The sequence below is a fragment of the Folsomia candida genome, unplaced genomic scaffold (assembly GCF_002217175.1).
Source record: "Folsomia candida strain VU population unplaced genomic scaffold, ASM221717v1 Fcan01_Sc003, whole genome shotgun sequence".
Lineage (NCBI taxonomy): Eukaryota > Metazoa > Arthropoda > Collembola > Entomobryomorpha > Isotomidae > Folsomia > Folsomia candida.
The window spans coordinates 1,190,573-1,202,273 of NW_019091195.1; the positions used below are offsets into that span (position 1 = coordinate 1,190,573).

The following is an 11,701-nucleotide window of genomic DNA, read 5'->3' on the forward strand; positions in this document are numbered from 1 at the left end:
GCCTGTCACTTCATCATATCATGAGATGAGAGCAATCTATCATATCTTAAGATTAGACATGCATGTATGTATGTATATATTTATACACTATGCATACTATCGAAAATCTGTCCTTGATTTCTCAAATGTGACAGACACAAGACTTGCATTCTTACAATTTCGTCTGTGCTTCGTATTGAACTCTGACATAATCACAAAATTTGACTGTTCCAGACGTTTAAATTTTATATACGTATCTAAAAACTTCTGTTCATTACAAAATGAATAATTATGTTTCTACAAAACGGCCAGGAAATCTTCAATCTGCATTCAATTCGGACTGCAAACACTTGCTGACCGATAAGTTCACAAAATTAAAGAAACAAATAGTCTCCCAACTTGGTCGTGACACTTTGAATTCTGCTTGGAATCGTTTACTGAAGCAGTTTGAGATTGAAGCTTCCATAATAAAAAAGTTGGGGTCAAATTCCGTACCACAAATAGGGTTTGACGAACTATGCAAAAACGAGGGAAAGTTTAGCCCTGATTTTGAAAAAGAAATCAGAAAACGGGGATGTCTCATTATAAAGAATGTTTTGGGTGTGGACGAAGCACTAAAGTACAAGGAAGACGTTAAAAAGTATATTTCCAATCATGTCGGAGAAATTGCTGGATTTCCAGGTTACACGCTTTCCCGATATAAATTCATGAATAATCAAAAATTAAATATTTATACTTAATCAAAAAATGTAATCAAAAATTAAAAACTTCATTGATCAATGATTAATCCCTGAAATCGATCAAGTAATGATCGTACTAATTTGAGATCGTTAACGGATTTAATTGATTAACAAAATAAATCTATGTTGAACGAAACTTAATTATTTTTTGTTTAGATAATAATCCTCAAGTTTGGGAGCTGTATTGGTCAAAGGTTTGACAAGATAAGTAGCTTTAGTAATGCTTCATCCTTAATTTGCTATTTAATTAATCGCAGGCTCAAGTCGCTGCACGGTCGCATCAGAATTTTCTCCTTGCAACAAAAGCAGTGAATAACCTGTGGCACGCCGAACCAACTGCAGCCATTGACTTCTCCTACAATGTTGCGTATTGTGATCGGCTCCGTATTCGTCAAAAGGGCGACACATCTTTCACCCTGAACGAGCACATTGACGGGGGCTCTGTAGAAAGTATGGCAAGTTTTTAAGCCTCAAACCTCAAATAATATGCACAATATTTTATGGTTCCTTCTGTCAGGATGGGAGGATCCCGAATATAGAAAATGTTTCGACAAAATACTTTCTGGCGAGTGGGAAGATCACGACCCATTCGATGCGAGCCATCGAATTAGTGCAAATATGGATTTATACAATTGCAGTGGTACGTAAGTATTTCAGGTTTATCACATAAATTTGACAAGTTGAAATAAATTATCATGTTTTTCAGGGGGTTGTTCCATGTTTCGAACTTTTCAAGGATTTCTTTCTCTTTCCACTGTTAAACCTGGAGAAGGGACCCTTCGTGTTTGCCCCCTTATAAAATTATCAACTGCATACTTTATCATGCGACCACTTCTTGATGACCTTATTGATTCAAAGTATGTAGATAGATCTATGTATCGTCGAATTTTAAAATTTTACATATTATTGTCCAGACGTGATTTAGAAAATGCATGACTCATTGACTATAATAGGGAAATGGCAGGGGCCATCCCTGGGGCACAACAACACATATTACCTTCACTGCATCCACACATTGTCAACAATGTTGTATCCATACCGGAAGTGGGACCTGGCGATTGCGTGTTTTGGCATTGTGATATGGTCCACGCCGTAGAAGGGGTTTGCAATAGTCCCGACGACAGTAGCGCTCTGTACATCCCGGCAACCCCACTTTGTCCGAAGAATGTCGACTACGTAGTCAGACAGCGACATGCTTTCATTGCTGGAGAGTAAGACCTGTGCACATTCGTTTAATTGATGATGATAAACATGCACTCGTATAATAATCGCTAAATATATGTTTACATAGGACCCCACATGACTTTCCATTAAACAATTGCGAAGTAACTTTCCCAGATCGAGCAACCCCTGAAGATTTGACAGAATTAGGAAAACTTGTAATGGGATGGAGTAAATATGACGAACTTGTGGAGGATGAAGGTCAGATTGGTGTCACGCTGGCAAGAAAATATGCTAACGAAATATTAGGACTTTAGGAAAGTACATACCTTAATATTCCTTTAATCTGTTGGATTGTTTGCTAGGTTGTCAGTTAATAAATATGATGACCGTGATATAAAATTTTAAACTGAACATCGCTTTATTTATAATTGATGTGTATCAAATTATTTACGTCCGTTTAAAATACGAGGAACTTCTCATATTTTTCTCACATAAAGAATTTATTTTTCTCATTCATTTCATAGTTTCATAGAATTATTATTCAACTGATGCATACAGATAGCAGTTATGATCAGCTAAATGGATTATTTTGTTTAGCGATGTAGACAGTTTGGTACCAAGGAATGGGACTTGTCAATAATTTTATCATTTGGCAAGTTTGTTATTGTGTGTATAAATGTAAGTACTTAAATTCACTTAATTTGGCGAATGGTCCAGCTTCCTGGAAGAAATACGCTGCAGATCTAAATTTATTCATCAATCTAAACTCGGGTCAAGTATTTTGTACTTAAGTTTAACTGAGGATGAGATAACAAATAACTTGCAGATGTATGTATGGCATGCTTAAGTCATGGACATGATGATTATGTGTTTGACTATGCTGGTTAAATATTGTGAATCAAATCTTTAACTCTGTTGCCAATTAAGTAGATAAATTCTAGGACTTGTTTATCTCGGATGGCTGAAAAATAATGTTAAGGTTTATTCTCTCAAAGCTACAATTTTTGGTATAAATACTAGGCACTTGCAGTCTGGAAAGCATTAAGAGATTTTATTAAGTATTTTTCAATTTAAAATAGAAATTTGATACATTTGAGATTGTAGTATGAAACTAGTTTGGGCCTTGATTTTGCTAAGCTGTTGCATCGCTACGGGGTTTGCCCGTGGCAGAGTTTCTCACAGAGATGAATTTGGTAACTTTCATAATTACCTTCGTACCAATTTTGTGAATATTTAATTTTGAAACCTTAATTTTCGTATTAATTTCAAGATTCTGACGGGAACGAGATTCAGCAGGGTAGGCCTCGAGGGGGTTGGGCGCGTGCTGGGAGGAACTGGAGACATGGAGGCAATGGGTGGGTAGCCAAAAGTGACGACGAAACTGAACCAATTCCTAGAAGATTTGGCGCATTTGGAGGACCGGGACCCCGCCGACACCATCGCCATCACCACCACCGTCATCATAGCGTTTGCGAAGGTAGCGAGTCAGGGAATTGGACCATGGAAGCTGGTGTCATGTTTGATCAAGATGACGAAACGCCTTCCTTCCTCACATATCAAACTCCCGAACAATCCAACCGATCCGTGTCTCAATATTCTGTCGAGTTTCGAACAACGGAAGAGAATGGAGTGATTTTTATGGCAGCCTGCCCATGGAAGAAGGACTTTTTTGCACTCTTTCTAAAAGATGGCGAACTTAGCTTTGCCTTCAATTGTGGTTCCGGAACGGCATATCTCAGTACTGGAAAGTTGACCTTAAACGATGGAATCTGGCATTCTGTAAATGTTGTGAGGTACGTTTTTCATACGTTGTAGCAATTAGATATATGGAAATATTTAAAACTTCCTTAATCTCACCCTCCGGATTTTTTTAACAATAATTATACAATAACATTCTTAGAGTGGAGCAGGACGCTGTAATGATGGTCGACGACGTGGAAGTGACAGAGGGTTCTTCCCCAGGAAATGCGACGGAGTTAAATCCAAGTTCTAAAATCTACTTGGGCACCGTTCCTCACAAAATGTGGAAACGAAAAGGAGCTATGAAGGATCTCAGGAACTTGGCAGTTCCCTTTAAAGGCTGTCTCAAGAATTTCCTGATTTCCGAACAACTTCCAACACAAGTTGTGAAAGAATGCGGATTGTCCCCTTGTGTGGATGAGTCCAATGAAATTGAAGGGGCTTAATTACATACTTATTATTCATTTCCATTGTCAACTGATTTTGAATTTAAATAAACTTAATTTTATGCATACCTTATTCATTTAATAATTTTATTTCAAACGTGGACAAAATTATTTCAAATGTGTAATTCTTACTTCCTGTTAGATCTAACTTGATTGGCCGATATTTATTGTTTTTGCCAAAAAACTTGCATCTCCAGTTTACAGTATTTAAATATTTTCCGTTTATTTGCAAACTCTCAATTCAAATTCATTTAAAATGGAGCATAATCAGAAAAAATGAACGGGAAAATAATGATCCATGGGTCAGAAATTTTATTTTTTTTCTTTTACAACATTGTAATCACTTTTAATCACCAAAAATGTCACGAGTCTTGTTTAATCAACATCATCGATGCTAAATTATAACTGCAAACTGCATAGATGATCAAGCGTACAAGGTATAATAGAAGAATTGACAAATACATTTAAAACTGTCTTTTGTATTTGTTTGGCTTAAAGGTTCAATTGGCGACAGCAATTTGTGCAAGTATGGGCATAATTATTACTTAACTATTTCATTGGATTTAAAAATGTTTTTATTCATATAATTATCCCGAACAACCTCCTGTTTTGTAGCAATTACAGCTTCTATCGTAGTAATAAGGTTGTCGCGTCGGTGTGGTCCACACCACCGGCGGTGGTGTCGTTGGTGGGGCTTGCGACCCAGTTTTGTAACAATTGCAGCTTCTATCATAATAATAAGGCTGCTGTGATGTCCATATTATTGGTTGAGGCGTGGTAGGTGGTGGTTGGTACCAATCCCATCCGGTGCTTTGAGTGGGAGGTACCAGGGTCGGCGACCCATTGACACAGTACGATTTCGGCATTCCAGTAGATTGCAACTTACGACCCAAACTCAGTGGGTGGTCGGGATTTTCCAGAAAAATATCATTGTGAATTATGTGAATCTGGAATTAAACAATATGTTGTTATATGCATGGTACAAATTCAAGGTTAATGTTCAATTTCCTCACCGTTGTCCGATGCATATTGCTCAATCCTTCAGTATAATCAGCCATGTACTTTACATATTCTCTTTGCTTACTCCGAGGCAAGTTTTTCTTATTAGGAAGTAAATAAGGAAGCCTCTCAAACGGATAACCCATTGGCAAATCTACATCTGGGTAGGGTCGGTTCAACCCAGTTATACCGCAAATCTATTTCGCAAGTTTTAAGTATAAAACAATTACAAAGGGAGAGTGAAATATGCATGTGCACATAAATATATTTGCTAACTATGTCTTACAAGAGGAGCCATTTGACAGCTAATTAGGAGAGAGTTGATAATAAAATTACTACATTACTCATATGATATTATGCATTATTGTTTTGTCAAGTCTCACCCTTTAAGGTTTTCTTCTTCTTGTTTATTGTATAAAAACCGATACCGGTTTCCATCCGTGATCATGACGATCAGGTCAAATTCCATCCCTGCTCCTTCGTGACCTTTGGGAAGGAGCAGATGGTGCGGCCACCCACAACCACACTTATTATCGTCGCATTTCTTGATCACTTTCGACCCACTGAGATAACCTCCAGAACTTCTTGCCGTCGTGAGAGTGGAATCGAGGGATTGACGGGTGTACGTGTGATTTCCAGGTAAAACTAATGAAACATTAAGAAATTATTTATTTAAAGAAACTCCATATAGAAATGTGTAAGTCAAGTATTATTTTATTACTTTCATTTATGTTGAAAGTGTCTAACGCGTGGATATACTTTCGCTGTTCCAAGATAGTTAGCATTTGTCCATCTTCTCGCCTTCGAGGGGCGAGAAAGATGCGAATTGTGCCGTTAACTGCAGAGCCTGGATTTACCTGGACATAAGTTATAATGCAAATTGGGATTATCTGAATAAAGTAAGACTGCCAACGAATCCAGATTATAGTAAAATGAGTAATAACGTACAATTTGGATGCTATACTCGAAATCTTTATGGTCCAAATTTTTAAAACAAAGCTTGGATTTTTTACATGAATTGTCATATTTGGGAACTCCGATTTGAAAAACTTGTTGAGACCAGAATGTATTTAACCGGTTTTTCTGGAAAGTATGTTCTATTTGGCGGACGAATACATCTGTAATTTCAACTTTATCCCATAAAAGAGGATAGTCGCCCTCCACGACCTACACGATTGATATTATTAGATTATTATAGTAGCAGATTTTAAAATGCTGTCCATATTGCAAATCTCATACCGAAACTATTTCGTGTGGAGGCAGGTTGCGTTGATGTGTGTCAAGTAAATTGTCAATAAACAAGTGCCACCGATAAAATATAGGATCACGAAGGGCTGTTGCTGTATCGCCTGTTTAGTAATGAGTGACAATTTATTAATAACTAAATGTACATACGTATTTAAAATGCTAATTTAAATGTTAGCATTTAATTGAACCTCACCCATTACTCCAACGGATGAGTTTATTGCCTACAGTATTGGAATATACATATTTACATACACATGCAAATGAAGAATACACAAGCATTTAGAGCTTCAATGAATAATAACTAGACCTGCTTTGGAGTAATCGCCTTCGAAATTAAATCATGGCCACTGTTATGAACAGATCCGTACAGCGTCTCGTTTGGATTTTTACCCGAAGCTTCCAACATATTTCCCAAGACGTCAATTGTGAGCGGACGTTTTTCTCCATTATTCTAACAAATTCATTATAGGATTTTATCCTATTTTTTATTCACGAATTTTTCCACCAAATTACCGAAACATATTCCCCTGTTCGAATTGCAATCTCAATATTGAGAATATTTTCTAGCAGTTGTCGAACACTGGTAAAAGAACGAATACAGGTTTTGTTGTCGCTCGAAGTATTTTGTTCCATAACTTCGTCCTATGATTAAATTAAATATAAACGTATTTAAGTACACATTTATAAACAGTTAATTCATTAATAGAAATTGAGATTGTACCGGAAGTGGAACATTGGGAGGTCTCTTCTCCCATTGCATATTATTTTCTGGCCTAATCCCCAAATGAGGGATGTAGCCACTGTCAATCACACCACCAATCTGAAGGTGAAAAGGCAACAAAGGTGGGAGACAGTGGGAAAGTCGCTCCGTGTGATACCTGCATATTTCGTAATTAGATAAACTATGTACGTATACTTATGGCTTAATTTTTACTTTGCCAGCATGACGCGGTGCATATAGTAAAACAATTCTCCTCGTCGGTCTTCGTGACAAGGAGTATCTTCATTTGGAAAAGATCCATCAGTAGGACAATCTTTATTGTCCGGTTTCCGATTGTGACCGTGAATCGCGTGCCAGTACCCGTGATGCGAATTTATTCCAATATCCTCTCGAAAGTAGAAGAGTAGATTTTCTTCCGCATTTGCAATACCTTCCGATTCATCCACGAGTGTGCAAGTCTAGCAAAATGTGTTAATATGCATATTTTATCCTGAATCAGTTCAACTAGAGTACAAATTCACACCAATTGAGTGAGTACTTTTACATACCTCCTCATCTCGAGCATTCTTAAGAGTGTCCAAAGTTTTAGCAGACAAATAATAGTGAGGCATGGCTTGGACTGATTGGTGAAATTGAAATCCTTTAAAATCGTCTGGTCGTCGTTCGATAGCGCTCAACATTGCGCGAAGCCAGAGTCTATAGTTCATTTTTGGATGTTCTTTCAACCGGTTGGCCAAGTACATCATGTCGTTCGCTGTCTTTTCCTCTGAAATTCGAGCATTGTATCAAATTAACTACTTGCATGGGAATGGGAAATTATGTAAGGCTGCATGTTCCACCTTACTCATTAGAGTGTCCGTAATTTTGGCGACAATGCTCATAAATTCAGTGCTCATGTCATATGCCGCCGTGTGTCTTATATCTTGAAGACAACCCACTATTCCTGAAACAATCCTATCGATGCGTTCTTCTTCTGCGGTGCACAGATTTTGAGGCGTTTCGCTCTGACAAAATTGAGTAGTTGAAATAGTCGTTGGAGAACCACATTGTGGGAGGAGCAATTCATCAAGTTCCTCGTGAACCGGTGGAGGTGCAGGACACTCGGAATTTATAGCGTCTAATAAGGCAATTAATGTCAGATTTACTCATTATTGCTGAGGTTTCTACGTGTTGTAGTAAATAGAGTTACCTTGACCAAAGCATTGATGGAAATTTAGAAAAACAACAACTTGCACGACAGTTATCCTTCTCATCTTCAGTATTTCTATGTCGGAGCTTGAGAAAATGTAAACTGCACCAAAACCCAGACAAACTCTTGGCTTAATGTATGAACTGATAAAGTTCGTGCAAAATCTAATAGTTCATGACCTATGAGTTGAGTTACAACTAAGTTGAATATGTAGATTACGGAGAAATATACTCAAAGATCTTAATTCTTAGAATGTTTATTATCGGGTTGGGTCACAAGTTTTTTATAAATGTCAAGCGTAAGTATTACATAATCATATTGATGGGAATGGCATAACGTATGTATGAATTAAGTAGCCGGCTTTTCATAAATAATTTCACAAATGTTGGATACCTAACTAAATGTCAAACTATATGTACGTGTTAATTGTTTCAAGTAATTATTTGTAAAAATATCGTAGTTTTACAAAGATGCATGCTGTATATGTGTAACGTACAAATCTATTTATTATATAACATGCCATTAATTTCAAGTACGAGATAATTAATGCATTGTGTAGAGATAATATGCCAGCAGATTATACTAGATAAGTGAGTGCACAAAATGGCACGCCAATTTTCCTTTATGTATTTTTAGTGTAATAACTGCATTGTACGGTTCCCATATTTCTGGTTCATTCTCTCGTGACATTTACTACTAGTGGAAAATGGCACATAAAATTGAGGACCAGGTACGTTAGGTACTTAACAAAATGAAAACCAATTCATTACTAATAAATCCCATAATTTGTCGCTTAGGATGATTTCGAGAAGAAACTTAACGAAGCTGGAGCTAAGCTGGTGATCGTTTGCATTTCTGCTACTGAATGCGACAAATGTGCAGGAATTGAGGAAAAGCTGCAGGGATTGAGTTCCAGATTTGGTGATTGTGATTTTCTCGAGGTTGACGCAGATATGACTGATGTCGCAGACAACCTTGGAGTTTACGAGTATCCCACCTTCCACTTTTACCGTAATTCAAAACAGGTATGCATATTCGGCATCAGACTACATAAGTAGCTTGATTAATGAGTATAGACATCATTGTGGTCGTCTTATATGTATAGATTCCCGAGTATAAAGTGAGAGGAGCCGATCTGGAGGAGTTAAATCAAATTGGAGAAATTATTGAGAAACTTAATTAAAAGTTGTTGGAAAATGGGACCAAATAAAATCAGCCTGAATCTGACCCATTTTGCTGCAAATTGTTTATTAAATGGTCATATTTAAATAATTATGCCCAAGCTGCTTGCGTATTTGAAGAAACCCAATTTTTATTCCTGAAACGAAATGCAACTAAACTTCACCAAAATACTTATGTCTAATAAAGGTAATTATATTTAGCATGCTTATCAATATTCATATCTCAATTAACGACGATAATACTTTTGACGAATTCAATAAATAAGTGATGGATAACGATTTAGTAGATGCATGTAAACAGAAATTAACAAAATTGGGAAATTGGACCAATAACCGTTGAAATACACCTCGTGACAGCTCGTAAATTGCGATGAAGCTCATGACGAAGTATTAAGTAATCAATTTTAGATGAAGATGATTGCCGAATTTGCAATTTACCAATTTGAGGAAACAATTCTCAATATATGAAAATGTCGTGGCTATGCATAATCAAATTGATCGCTGACACAAAACTTTCGAACCTCGCTGTGTATTATTCCTTAATTTTGGGCCTCTCGTCAAAGCTTTAATGAATAATGCTGGCAGATTCAAGCAGATATGTACACAAAGCTTTTCACCATCAGAGTGAAAATATTTACTCTGTGTGCACACAGTTTTTGCAATTTTTTTACCCAAAAAGTTAATTCAAAAATGGATTTATTATCCGGAAAGATGTTCACACCCAACGCGGTATCCACACTGCGTCGGTTTATTGGTTGGAGACAAATTACACAATCCATCATTTGCGAGTGGGATGATGGGAACAGTTCACTAAAACTAATTAGGAAACAGACAAAAATCTTGAGGTTCTCTTTCGGTGTATTATTGGGAAGCATCTACTCCATTTATCTCGTCCTCAGACTTGTCACTCTTTTGAGCTCTTCCTCCCACTTTAGCATAGTAGACGTTCTTTGGACCTTTTTATGGGGTTTGTACTACTTGTGGGCGGTGGGGAACTATATCAATACCGTCCTGAAACAGAAAGACGCAGTTTTCTTCTTCATGGGAATGATCCATCTGGACAGACATTTTGAGGGTATGTGCATATATAAATACACAATAAATGCGTAAATGTGTATATCATCAAGAAATTCAACAAATAAATATATTTAGATACTATCTTATCAACCAAAATTTCGGTGAAATCAAAACCGAAATGGAGGAACATAACAATTTTGGAAGTGCTCATGCTTGTGGAAGACTTTATGGTGGTATCGTTCGCTGCCTGTGGTTCCATTATGGGTTTAGCTCTTTCACACAAGCCAGCATTCATCTCGTCACTTTTGGACCCACAATATCACTCCTTTCCATTTCTGGTGGGCTTTGCACTTTTCGAATTTTACACCATTGCTACGACATCTGGATCAATTACATTCTTTTGCAATTATCTCGCAACCTACATGGCTGTCACGTTCCACTGGGTGAACATGTTGAGGAGAGCGTTTCTTCTGGGTGGGATGCGAGATGTGAGTTTATGCGTAAATTATTTAGACTTTCATGCAAAAATTTATGCATCATTTTTTCAAATTGTTCTTCAGACAAGGGCGCTAAGAAATTATTGGAAACTGCAGCTTCTAAATGCATATTTTAACCATGCCCATACCACTTTTGTGTACCCAATGACCATGTTCCTCTACTTTTCGACGTCGATTTTAACATTTTTTGGGTCCGTTCGACTCAAGGAGACTACTCCAATCGTCGAGTATATTTTGTTCCCGATGGCATGCTCGTTCCTTCTCATTGTATTTACAGCTTTGTTATATGGTTCGGGATCCGTGTACTCCAGCTCGTGTGAATTCCTCCACCGTTTTGCTAACTGTCCAGCCGTAGTCATGAATAATGGGAAAAGTAAACTCGGAAACAGATTGATGAATAAACAAATTAAGGCTTTGAAACCGTTTGGAGTACAGATCGGGACATTTCCCTACATTACGAAACCGTCAGTTTTAATGGTGTATGCGGTCTGGTCAAACTATGCGATTTCCTTATTGATTGCTGTCTCGAATACGTAATGCTTTACATGCGTAATGAGGAAGTCTATACATTTATATAACAGACCCAACTTGTGTCTGTCCATTCAAGTGGGAATTTGATAATAATACCTAATTATACATGTTTTTTACTGTTATTATGCAATAGCCTGGATGAAAACGGAAGTTGAATTCTCACTGATTCAGAGAGTCGTAACATGTGTATTTACTTATATACTTAAAATAGAATAAAGTTGCACGAGGATTGACTGTATTAACAATTGT

At 37.1% G+C, this 11,701-nt stretch overlaps 4 protein-coding genes across 5 annotated transcripts; 3 read left to right on the plus strand and 1 right to left on the minus strand.

Moving 5' to 3' along the window:
* Nucleotides 1–110: 110 nt before the first annotated feature.
* LOC110846681 (uncharacterized protein YbiU) lies at nucleotides 111–2,294 on the plus strand. Its single transcript, XM_022093504.2, has 7 exons — nucleotides 111–660; nucleotides 876–913; nucleotides 977–1,169; nucleotides 1,237–1,359; nucleotides 1,426–1,576; nucleotides 1,673–1,930; nucleotides 2,011–2,294. Exons 1-7 carry the CDS (start codon nucleotides 261–263, stop codon nucleotides 2,195–2,197), a joined length of 1,350 nt encoding a protein of 449 aa, XP_021949196.1. The 5' UTR covers nucleotides 111–260; the 3' UTR covers nucleotides 2,198–2,294.
* A 516-nt stretch (nucleotides 2,295–2,810) lies between these two features.
* Nucleotides 2,811–4,142, plus strand: LOC110846375 (agrin). Its single transcript, XM_022093097.2, has 3 exons — nucleotides 2,811–3,076; nucleotides 3,154–3,676; nucleotides 3,784–4,142. The coding sequence occupies exons 1-3, from the start codon at nucleotides 2,989–2,991 to the stop codon at nucleotides 4,067–4,069; spliced, it is 897 nt and encodes a 298-aa protein (XP_021948789.1). The 5' UTR covers nucleotides 2,811–2,988; the 3' UTR covers nucleotides 4,070–4,142.
* A 128-nt stretch (nucleotides 4,143–4,270) lies between these two features.
* On the minus strand, nucleotides 4,271–8,434 carry LOC110845629 (hemocyanin F chain). The gene is made up of 15 exons (XM_022092084.2): nucleotides 8,227–8,434; nucleotides 7,882–8,154; nucleotides 7,586–7,803; nucleotides 7,251–7,495; nucleotides 7,038–7,194; nucleotides 6,830–6,958; nucleotides 6,624–6,767; nucleotides 6,510–6,537; nucleotides 6,308–6,417; nucleotides 6,017–6,235; nucleotides 5,790–5,925; nucleotides 5,452–5,713; nucleotides 5,355–5,373; nucleotides 5,083–5,265; nucleotides 4,271–5,016 (listed from the first exon to the last, which is right to left on the minus strand). The coding sequence occupies exons 1-15, from the start codon at nucleotides 8,288–8,290 to the stop codon at nucleotides 4,657–4,659; spliced, it is 2,547 nt and encodes an 848-aa protein (XP_021947776.1). The 5' UTR covers nucleotides 8,291–8,434; the 3' UTR covers nucleotides 4,271–4,656.
* Nucleotides 8,435–8,477: 43 nt separating this feature from the next.
* LOC110847641 (thioredoxin) lies at nucleotides 8,478–11,674 on the plus strand. 2 transcript variants are annotated; one of them, XM_035849763.1, is made up of 5 exons: nucleotides 8,478–8,956; nucleotides 9,024–9,251; nucleotides 9,332–10,482; nucleotides 10,560–10,912; nucleotides 10,985–11,674. In XM_035849763.1, the coding sequence occupies exons 3-5, from the start codon at nucleotides 10,005–10,007 to the stop codon at nucleotides 11,456–11,458; spliced, it is 1,305 nt and encodes a 434-aa protein (XP_035705656.1). In that variant the 5' UTR covers nucleotides 8,478–8,956; nucleotides 9,024–9,251; nucleotides 9,332–10,004; the 3' UTR covers nucleotides 11,459–11,674. The 2 variants fall into 2 exon arrangements, with proteins under 2 accessions (XP_035705656.1, XP_021950313.1); XM_022094621.2 differs by lacking the exons at nucleotides 10,560–10,912; nucleotides 10,985–11,674 and having other exon boundaries at nucleotides 8,717–8,956; nucleotides 9,332–9,453.
* The last annotated feature ends 27 nt before the right edge of the window (nucleotides 11,675–11,701 follow it).

Coding starts and splice junctions, on each gene's coding strand:
- LOC110846681 (XM_022093504.2), top strand. CDS start 261: ATGAATAATTATGTTTCTACAAAACGGCCAGGAAATCTTCAATCTGCA. Junction 661..875: donor AGAAATTGCTGGATTTCCAG/GTTACACGCTTT, acceptor TTTTTTGTTTAG/ATAATAATCCTCAAGTTTGG. Junction 1,931..2,010: donor CATGCTTTCATTGCTGGAGA/GTAAGACCTGTG, acceptor ATGTTTACATAG/GACCCCACATGACTTTCCAT.
- LOC110846375 (XM_022093097.2), top strand. CDS start 2,989: ATGAAACTAGTTTGGGCCTTGATTTTGCTAAGCTGTTGCATCGCTACG. Junction 3,077..3,153: donor TTCTCACAGAGATGAATTTG/GTAACTTTCATA, acceptor ATTAATTTCAAG/ATTCTGACGGGAACGAGATT. Junction 3,677..3,783: donor CATTCTGTAAATGTTGTGAG/GTACGTTTTTCA, acceptor TAACATTCTTAG/AGTGGAGCAGGACGCTGTAA.
- LOC110845629 (XM_022092084.2), bottom strand. CDS start 8,290: ATGAGAAGGATAACTGTCGTGCAAGTTGTTGTTTTTCTAAATTTCCAT. Junction 5,926..6,016: donor TCGAGTATAGCATCCAAATT/GTACGTTATTAC, acceptor ACTTATGTCCAG/GTAAATCCAGGCTCTGCAGT. Junction 5,714..5,789: donor CACTTTCAACATAAATGAAA/GTAATAAAATAA, acceptor ATGTTTCATTAG/TTTTACCTGGAAATCACACG.
- LOC110847641 (XM_035849763.1), top strand. CDS start 10,005: ATGTACACAAAGCTTTTCACCATCAGAGTGAAAATATTTACTCTGTGT. Junction 10,483..10,559: donor TCTGGACAGACATTTTGAGG/GTATGTGCATAT, acceptor AAATATATTTAG/ATACTATCTTATCAACCAAA. Junction 10,913..10,984: donor TTCTGGGTGGGATGCGAGAT/GTGAGTTTATGC, acceptor ATTGTTCTTCAG/ACAAGGGCGCTAAGAAATTA.